The sequence below is a fragment of the Triticum dicoccoides genome, chromosome 5A, assembly GCF_002162155.2.
Source record: "Triticum dicoccoides isolate Atlit2015 ecotype Zavitan chromosome 5A, WEW_v2.0, whole genome shotgun sequence".
NCBI classification, from domain to species: domain Eukaryota; kingdom Viridiplantae; phylum Streptophyta; class Magnoliopsida; order Poales; family Poaceae; genus Triticum; species Triticum dicoccoides.
Genome location: NC_041388.1, coordinates 42979218 through 42989521, shown reverse-complemented (window position 1 = coordinate 42989521; position 10304 = coordinate 42979218). Strand labels below are relative to the sequence as shown.

Sequence of the window (10304 nt, the reverse complement as noted above, 5' to 3'; positions counted from 1 at the left end):
TTTTTCTTATATATTAAAATAATTTGGGATTAGTTCTGAAATTAAAAACAGTTTGAATTGTGAATTTTCAAAAAAAAAAATTGGATTCAAAAAATATTTGCGATTCAAAGAATGAACATATTTTGAATTTTAATGAAAAAATTTTATGAGCATTCTTTAACAATGATGCACATTTTTTATATTTCATGAACATATTTTGAACCCACGAACATTGCTTGAATTTTATGAACAAAATTTGTATGCAAAAACATTTTTTTGAAAAAAATGGATGAACAAATTTTTATTTGAATGAACATTTTCTCAAAATCTACGAACAAATTTGTAATTTGATGAACATTTTTGCAATTTGATAAATAAATTTTGATTTTTGATGAACATTTTTAAAATTCGACGAACAAAAGGTAAATTTGATGAACATTTTTTTTAAAATTGTTGAATTTTTTTTACGTTGATGAAATTTTTTTGAATTTGATGAACAAAAAACTGTTCACGAATTTAAAAAGAAAATTCGCAAAAAGTGAAACATAAAAAAGTATATAATTTTTAAAACAAAATCACGACATAAAAGATTGTTGTAAATAAAAGAAGAATAAAAATGAAATAGAAAACAGAAAAAGAAAAGAAAAAATGAAAGGAAAAAAGAAAAAGGAACAAAAAAGAAAAAGGAACAAAAGAAAAACATAAAGAAGAAAAAAAACCTAGAAAAAACCAGTTCAGGGAAGGTTCACTCGAGAGGGTATACGCTACCGCGCTAGGCAGCGATCTGCTCGTCGTATAGGGTTCGCCGGCAAAGGGGCGGTTGCTGTTTATGCGCCAATCTTGCATGAGATAAAGACCAGGAGGAACGAGTTCGATGACGTTACTTTCCGTCATGAAAGTTGGAGGTCTAATAGTGAGGGTCATAGGTTAGCAAAGGTTGCATCAACTCTTGGCGTAGACCGCCATGTATGGCTAGGGAATGTACCCGATATCATTTGTATCCCTGACATTTTAAGTTTTGAATAAAAAATAAGGCAGAAGCCGATAAAATGAAAAAAAAGAAAGGATGTGGCATGTGTGCCACTTGTTTGGGCTACACTAGTTTCGGCCCAGGACCAAATTTTGTCTTTCTCGTTTTTCTTTTTTGGTTTTAGCTTTTAGCTAAACAGTTTTTGTTCCAATGTGTTTTATAGCAATTTCTGATATATTAATGTATTATAAAGCACATTAATACATCGGCATACCTGATTAGGCAATTTGATTATTGCTATATGTTGATTTAATTTCCTAGAGAGTAAATTAATTGTGCATGATGATTTCATGCAGGACATGGTGGACATATCTAAGAGAGTGTTTTGCTTGGATTATCATTGATAGCATCGAAATTCTGACTTGGGCTATGGATGTCAAGATTTACTTGACGGCCGAGATGAGCCCTATCGAGGGATCTGACGGGAATTCGCTTCGTCACCGGCCGGTTTCTTTCACCTCGCATGTAACGTGTTTGACAAAATTATTTGTTGAAGTAGGAGGTTTACATCATCAAATATACATCATCTATTGGAGTTACACTTTTACATCACCAATCTACATCATCTGTTGGAGTTACCTTTTCTTTTATAGATATAAATGCATTTTTTAAATGCATTTTTAGAGATGTAAATTTTCACATCTTCGAATTTGCATCATCAATTGTACCTTCACAGGTGCCTGACGACCGGGTACTGTAGGTACACACTGTAGCTTGGTACTGTTCATGGCGATCTGCCCGTTGATTCTCGATCAGACGGTCCAGGGAGGGGGGCATGTCCGGTGACAGGCCATGTTCCTGGATCTCAATCCCAGAACGATCGAAGCTTTCTTCCCTCGTCTCTCGTTCTCTACCAGTCCACCCGCTCGATCCCGCGGACCGCTCGACCCCGCGGACCTAGGGTTCGCGCCGCCAGCCGGCGACCCGGCCACGTCCCGTTCCCCGGTGACCACGCCCCGTCCCGTCCGCCGCCGCTCCATCTCTTCCGCCGCCGCCTCGTCCCGTCGGCCGCCCCGCCCCGCCCCGTCCCGTCCGCCCGCAGGCTGTTTCAAAGTCCTAGATCCGCCACTGGAGCTGCCTGTCGCGCCGGCGGTTCTTCTGTAGTTTCTGTCAAGATGGGGCTGTCTTCGGCCGCGGAGATCGACGGGGCGCAGCTGTGCATCTTCGACCTGAGGAGAGGGCAGCAGGAGGGGCAGGAGCTCGACAAGATCCTCTTCTTCCACCCGGCTGACTGCCCCATCCTGCTCCAGCTCTCCGTCATTGGCCTCTGCGAAGGAATCATCACTTTCACAAGGTTTGCGTTTCATGTCGCTGCACGATTTCTCACAGTAACTGAAGATGTACATTTAGTTGTCCTTACCAGTTATCACTGCAGTTAAGTCCTGTTTTGGCAACATTGAAGATTGTTCTTGACCGTGTTGTTTGTTTACACTTCAATACTAATAGGTGCGGTCATAAGTACCACCATGCTGCTTCCAGACCATAATTGTGTGCATTTTTTCACTAAGCTTCTTGCTGTGGCAGATCGGTACCTATGAAATGAAAATTTACAGTTTGTGAATCTGTTGGCACGGCCTCCTGCTTAGATTTTTCAAGCAAGGACTTGCATATGATAGTTGCGCACCTTTCATTATGCAAGGGCCCAAGTATTGTTATAATTTAGTAACACTTCTTACTTTTTAAGCTAGTAACTTCTTTACAGTTACCCCTTTCATTGATAACATATTCATCTAGATCTCCGGAAAATCATAAACATCTATTAATAGAGACTAACATGGAGTCATAGAAGACCTGAAGATTATGGCACTTTGTAGGCAGCAATCTTTTTTGTTTGGTTGCTTTACATCCCCAAAAGTTCTGCAACCAATTATAATCCTTTATTGCTACTTCATTTCTTGCTTTGTTTTGCTATGTTCAGCCATTTCATCTTTCTGTGTTACTTCTTTGCGTTATGTGCAGAATATTTTCTCCAGAAGATGACTGTGAGGTGATAGAATCTGATAAACACTGCCATGTTTTTTACCAAGCTGAGCCAGATATTTGGATGGTTCTGGTAATAACTGTTCACTACATTATAGTTGCCATTTGGGTCCTGTAATCTTTGGTTGTGATGAAGTATGGCTTTACATTTAGTTGCTAGTTCAACGTTGTTTGAGCGAACTGCTTCCTTATCAATTATATATGCATCTCAACTAAATTGTTCCTTTTATCTACCAGTACGATGCAAAAGTTAATAATTAATTGTACAGCAATGAGGGCCTCTTTGATTCACAGGATTCCAAAAACACAGAAATATGAAAAATTCAGAATTGTACTGCCATGCCCATTTGAATCATACATGGTGGTGTTTGCACAAAAGTTTGTTTGGTTGCAAGACAGGGAAAAACAAAGGATTCCTTGCCTATGAGATGTACAAAGTAATCCTTACGAAAAAATTCCTATAGGATTAAATCCCAACAATCAAACAATCCACATAGAAATATTCCTAGGGAGTATAATCCTCCAAAATTTATATAATCCTTTAAATCAAAGGAGCCCTGCAAATGTAGACTAAACGTAGTTAAGCATTTTTGCATGTTCCAAAGTCTAATGCCAACATTTATGGTGGACAGTTGATTTTTGTTGATGAATACAGCACACACTTATCCTTGCAAATTTGGACTTACATCCTTTGCACGTCAATAACTTGGATGATTATTTCCTTTCTTTACTGCTCAAATTGCTAACGTGCGATTTAATATTTTTAGGTGGTGCAGAAAATTAAGGACAATGAATCAACTTTGCGCTTTAGTGCATTGCAAGGAATACTAAAAGAATCTCATTCACTTTTCGCAATGTTTCATGGACCAATTCGAACTTTACTTGACAGACAACCAAGTGCTGAATTTGCCCGCGGTCACCTCCACACATTTATCACAGATTATTTGAGCGGTAGGTTTGTTTTTCCATTATGGTATGTTTAGCATAAATGCTTTGAATTTATATGTGGTATTGAATGAGCGATAGGATGAATAGAGTTGAACCCTTATCTAAAAGAAACTATGAAGGTATTTGTGAATTTATTAGCTAAACTAATTCCATCTTTATCTGCTACTGTATGTCCTGGAGCAGATTTTAGTGTTGGCAAAAAGCTACAACTGCCAACCTACCGTGATAGCCTAACGGAGCGGGGAACAGTCCAAATGCTAACAGTCTCACGAGAAGTGGCACTTGAAGTTCAGGTAGGTTGTATAGTTATGAAATCTAATGTGTTTGTCTTTTCGTTAAAGCAGTACCATCTCAACTGTATTTTTCAGTAGATCTGATTTTTGTCTCCTACTCCCTCGGTACTTTGTAAGTTGAAATCAGTTTGCACGATGCTAAGCCCCCTATTTAGCCTTTTTTTGGTATGGAAAAAAGGGGCATGCTTGTTGCATGCAATTCGGAACTGCTCCACAGACGACAAGTGCAACCGATTTTCGCACGACCATGAAATTGAGCGGCTGTTGCCCTTTAAGTCGACTGCATGTGCGGCTGGATTTACATCGTCGTGCATGAATCGTCCGTCTGTTGTCGTCCATATAGCATGATTCCATGCAATTTGCTGCCCATATTATATTGTTAGTCTGATTTGCAAACCTCAAGTCAGGGTATGAGGCCACTATTGAGGATTCTAGGATAGATTGTGCACCGTCTACTAAGCAGTAAGCACCTATATCTGACATTAATGGGTATCCAGTCCGGTGGCAAGGCACGGCTGCACGGGTTACTGGTTAGTGTTCACTAGTCACAACTTGGATTAACTCAACGGAATTAACTTTTATCTGTAGTCAGACTTGCTTTTCTTTGGTGAAATCTTATCATGTTCCATATTTCAAAAATTGTTTTACTGAAAAGCTAACCTAGTGTTCTTTCATACTTCATAGATTATTTTTTTCTCAAAAACACACCTAAGTGCGCATCTTTGTATATTAGAAGAAAGCGTCAAGAAGACGCAAAGAACAGCAGGGGCTCAAAGAGCCAAAAAATGAATGACAGAAAATGCAGAGACTGAACTGTGGCGAGAGTTCAGGAGGTCGTGCATGAAGCGGCAATTGCCCGAGTTCTTTCGCAACGGCGAACACAAAGGATGGAGCCAACCAGGTCAGTGCAGCCAGGGTTGGCAGCATTGAACAAGCAATCATTGCGGCGCTTCCATAAACGCCGAAGGTTCAGGATAATCAGAGATTTGCCCCCTTCATCATGCCAGCTCTGGCGCGTTTGGCAGCCGTGTCGAACCATGCATAGAAAATGTCATCGGGCCTGTGGATTAAGATGCTGTAGCGTACATGCGGACAGCACATCATGCTACACTTCTCTGAAGAAGGCGCAGCTGGTGAACATGTGGGAGATGGACTTGTTGGCTTGATCACAAAGCGGGTAGAGGTGTTGGTTGGGCAAGCCCTGCCGCTTGAGATGATCAGCCGTCCAGCAGTGGCCTGCCGCTGCTAGCCAGGCAAAGATCTTACACTTGTTAAGTGCCCAAGCCTCCCGGTATGCCGCCATAGTGGGTATTGACTAGATCCCTCGAACAAGAGATTGTAGGCAGATTTTGCAGAGTATGTGCCTGATTCAGAGAAAATCCAGGTGACGGTATCATCTCCATCAACGACCATTGTTTGGGTATTCATTATTTCTGCTGATGGAGAAACTTAATGACCCCTTGCACGTTTGAAACCGCAGTAATGTCGTGAATCCACCTCTGATCCATCAAAGCTGCGCACAGAGTGCACCTTCAAAGCTCTAGGATTGACCGCCACAAGCACTGCGGGCGCAAAGATCACTGATGGATTACCATCGATCCAGTGATCCGTCCGGAATTTAGCATGCCGGGCCTCGCCAAGAATGACCTTCGTAGCTGCATGAACCATGCTCGCAATTTTGTGATTTATCTTTAGAGGAAAAATTGCCCATGGCCTGGTGGGATCGACGCGGCGCAACCAAGGCCAGCTGGCCCTCAATGCGCAACCCATCTTCATGATGTCCTTGATGCGTAACCTGCCTAGTTTGATGGGCCGGCAAACATCACGCCATGCCACCAAGCAGTTGACACCATTGGAATCCCGTTGGCCACCCCAGAAAAAAGATTGTTGTTGTCCCACAATGGCCTCATGCACCCGCTTCGGCAGCTCGGTGGCCAACATCGTGTGAATGGGCGCGGCAGTGAGGACAACCTTAATAAGAATTAGGCGGCCACCCTTCGGAATCATGCTCGCGGCAATGCACGAGCTTATTGTCCAGCTTGTCTGAATGGGCTGAAAATCAGTCCAACATAGCTTCCAAATGGGCAGAGGTATGCCTAAGTAGTAGATAGCAAAATCCTTGATTGGGCTAGCTAAATTGACGGTGTTACGGCCCAGGGGTGCCTGGTTGTTGGCCCAAGTAGGTTGGCCCAAGGCCGGTTTCTGCCTGGGCCATCATGCCAACCCATCGACCCTGTAGAAGAAAGATTCGAGTGTTAAGCTTCGTGTACTAGCCAACGCAACCAAAAGTCCGGACTGTATGAGAGGGCTGGACAGTATACTCCAACATTCTCCCTCATGTCTATGCTCCTTTGGAGTTAAGACGTGGGGAGCGGAAGCGGGGCAGACTGCAACTATTTATTGCATTTACTGGGTTTTGAACCTTGAACCTCTAGGTTGCAAGTTGTATGCACCTAACCAGTGCACCTATCAGTCCGAACTTATGGAAAGGGCTAGGTAATCCACATGTACACTTCAACACCCCCTCTCATGTGTGACGTGGGAAGTCAACACGTGAATAGACTCAATGGTATGGCTCAAGAGGCCTATACGTGGGCATAGAGGGGGGCATCAACAATTTTTGGATAAATTGTAGAAGTCAGGACTTGAACTCAAGACCTTAGGCAAATTGTAGAAGTCAGGACTTGAACTCAAGACCTTGGGCCCTGATACCATGTATACCATGTTAAGCTTCATGCACTAGCCAACGCAACCAAAGTTCCGAACTGATGGAAAGGGCTAGACAATCCACATATACACTTGAACACCCCCTCACGTGTGACGCGGGAAGTCAACACGTGAATAGACTTAGAGGTATGGCTTACGAGGCGTATACGCGAATATAGAGGGGGGCAGCAACAAATTTTGGATAAAGTGCGAAAGTCAGGACTTGAACTCAAGACCTTAGGCCCTGGTAACCATGGTAAGCTTCATGCACTGGCCAACACAACCAGAAGTCAAAACTATGAGATCGAGAAGCCATGCCGTTCAAGACAACGAAGCCAGATCTGCGGAGGACTCCCCTCCACTGACATAGCCGACTAGGATCATGTAACCCTAGGAACCCTGGTAACTTATGTAAGCCGGGACCGAGCTGGTCGATAGACAACATACAATCCCTGGATAATACCTTGTACTTTGTACACCCCAATCGCAATATACAACATGAGCAGGAGTAGGGTTGTACCTCATAAGGAGGGCCTGAACTTGGGTAAATCTATCTCCTGTTTCTCCTCCGATATACTCACCTTGCCGGGATACCCTAATGGAGGGCTCTACTACTCAGCCTCTCCGCAACGGATGGGAGTTGTTGAACTTTTCAGATACTGGTATGCAGGTCAGGCGTCTCGCGAAACACCTAAGTAAGTTGCCATATGATTGTGTAGTCGTCTTGACGTGCCCGGAGGAAAATCACGGCATCATCAGCATATAGCGATGCTGGTCTGGCACCTTAGCGGCCATGGAGCTCCGCAAGCAAACCATTGTTGGTAGCGGCGTTGACCAAACGATGGAGAACCCCCATGGCTATGACGCATACCATCAGCGACAAATGGTCGCCTTGGTGAATGCCTCGGTGATGTTGGACTTCCTCTCCTGCCACGTCGTTGACAGGAACACAGGAGTTCGAAGTAGACCAAAGAAGGCAGAGCAAGTCACCCGAGGCCAATATGCATGAGAAGGTTGAGCAGAAACAACCAAGAGATTGTGTTGAAGGCACACAGTGTTCAGCTTCACCAAAACAGAGGGAATATTTCATAGATTATGTTCTACGCAATTAGCTAAAATATCTCATATAGTATTATTTTTGGATCTGTGAAAAATGGTTTGTTTCATTTTAGGCTGGTAGGACAGGGGAAGTCGTTCTTGATAAGTATGCTGCAACCTTTCTTTGTTTTTATTTTTCTTTGGAACCAATCCAAATACCACATTACACTTTTAGATTAATCTGCAGAAGTAATGTATACATGTTTTGTGTTGCTGTATTATCTAGAATCATTTTGATTGTAATAGTTCCATCCATCTGTTTCAACCATTGATGTTTTAGTATTTCAGTCACTCACCACAGTTCTTGGGTCATGTCTTCGAAACGTAATCTGCCAATCAATTGTATTATTTGAGGACCTCTTGGTGTCTACCACACTTCCCATGGTATGATCCCCTGCAATCATTACTTCTGTTGGATTTTCCTTTTCCTTTTCTGATTCATGGCATGTGGTTTGCCTGTTGTTAAAGATTCTAAGTTCTTTGTTACTGTTTCAGGATGATACATTGAACCTATACACTTACGCAATCCTGCGGTTGACTCCTAGTGCTTTATCTTCCAACGGGAATTCATGGTCCTATTTGCGGAAAGGGGGTTATGTTAATGCTGACACCACTTTAAGTTCGGCAAATGGAGCAGCTTCAGCAGAAAGGTACAGTAGTCGATCTCGTGACACTTCTCCTGGTGGACAAAATCAGATGCACCATAATTTCAGGCCTCTTCAGCGTGAGAAATTATCCAAGGGAAAAGATGGTTTTGTTGCTGCTGACTTTGTAACTACAGAAATTCGTGGTGCTGTACCATTGAATCCAATACTGTGGTTCCATCAGGCAGAGGAGCGCATGTATTTATGTGTTTATCAGCATAAGAACCTTACTATCTTGCTAGTGATTCCAGCTTCCTCACTGATAAATGGAGAAGAGGGTATTGCTCATGTGAAGAGGCATCTTCTTGAAAATGTGTGTGCTCTTTGCATAATTTTCTTCCTTTTTTTAGTTTCCTGATTCAGGATTGACCTAAATACTTGCTTGTGTACAAAATATTGGCATGCCCTTCTTGGTACTGTTTATGATGAATATTTGCACATCATGAAAGCATGCTCAATAATTTTAATTTCATAAAATTGCAGGCCTCACAGAACATTGTCACTGTTGAACAAAAATTATCACGAGGATGGGGAGGAGAAAATGCCTATCATGTCGGTGGATACCGTTATATACTCTCTGATCCAAACAGAAAAGTATCAAGAGCCTCCCCACCTGGGAAAGTCATCACCCTGTCAAAGGTTTGTTCATTGGCATTGAGTAAATAGCTGAATACTAGTTCATTATTTTGTTGATCATTCATTCGTTGGGAAAAACATGTTAATTTCTCTACACTGATAAGCAACAAGCTGTGGAGATTGGGACCACATATGGTCAGAGGGCCCCAGCCCTGGCCACACCACCCTTGGTCCAGCCCAAAGTGGCTAGGATTCCTCTACTGTCCTTTACTGCAATTAGGGGCGGAGTCCAGATTAGAATCCGTTTCAGAGTCCAAATTGTATTTCCTTTGAGTCGGCTTGACAGCCAAGCTATTCCGCCTATATAGTGGGCTTCTCCCATGATCAGTGAAAGCATCAGAATTCAGAGTATTACTATCTATTAGGCCTAGAGTAAGTAGAGTTTGTTCCATCTGGTATCTGTGTCATCTACGATGGTGGACGATGACAAAGTTGATGGCGGCAGAATCAACCTTGTGCTCAAGGAGCTAGCGACCTAGCTGAAGGAGGTGGTGGCGCAACGGACCACCGATCATGCCTTCATGGTGGACCTCGTCCAGCGTGTCGATGCCGTGGAGCAGCGCCCCAGCGTTCCACCACCTTACGCCCTGGCCGACCCTGGAGCATGGGCGCTTAACTTCACTGAGTCGCGTGTGGTTTTTCAGCCGACAGCCAGCGGCGTCTCCTCCACGCCAGCCCATGCCTCCACTGCCCTCGCCACCACCACCCCACTCTCTTGAGTGTCTGCACATTCCCCCACCGTCGTCACTATCCTACTTTCCGGCCTCCCCAGCTCTTCAGTTCTTCCCACAGCAAATTGGCGCTCCACTACCCCATCAACCATCATCACCAACCCCTTGTTTACCCTCTGTTCAGCTCAGCTTTCCACCATGCATCTCCGCCATCACCGCCCTACCAACAGCCACCCGCCAACCCTTGTCAGCCACATCCTCAACCACTACAGACCTACCCCACATATGGTGCCTCACAATACCTCACGTCAGTTCCCCC

At 43.5% G+C, this 10304-nt stretch overlaps 1 protein-coding gene across 2 annotated transcripts in view; it reads left to right on the top strand.

Annotated features, from left to right (window-relative positions):
* The first annotated feature begins 1864 nt into the window (after nt 1-1864).
* Nucleotides 1865-10304, top strand: part of LOC119298992 (vacuolar fusion protein CCZ1 homolog) — a 12159-nt gene continuing 3719 nt past the window's right edge. For both annotated transcript variants that reach the window (XR_005146057.1, XM_037576309.1), the window contains exons 1-7: nt 1865-2303; nt 2969-3062; nt 3757-3940; nt 4121-4230; nt 8323-8418; nt 8530-8991; nt 9162-9317. Coding sequence is in view for 1 of the 2 variants with exons in the window: in XM_037576309.1 (XP_037432206.1) it covers nt 2125-2303; nt 2969-3062; nt 3757-3940; nt 4121-4230; nt 8323-8418; nt 8530-8991; nt 9162-9317 (1281 nt within the window). In the remaining variant the exon portion in view is untranslated. The remainder of the gene's footprint in view (nt 2304-2968; nt 3063-3756; nt 3941-4120; nt 4231-8322; nt 8419-8529; nt 8992-9161; nt 9318-10304) is intronic.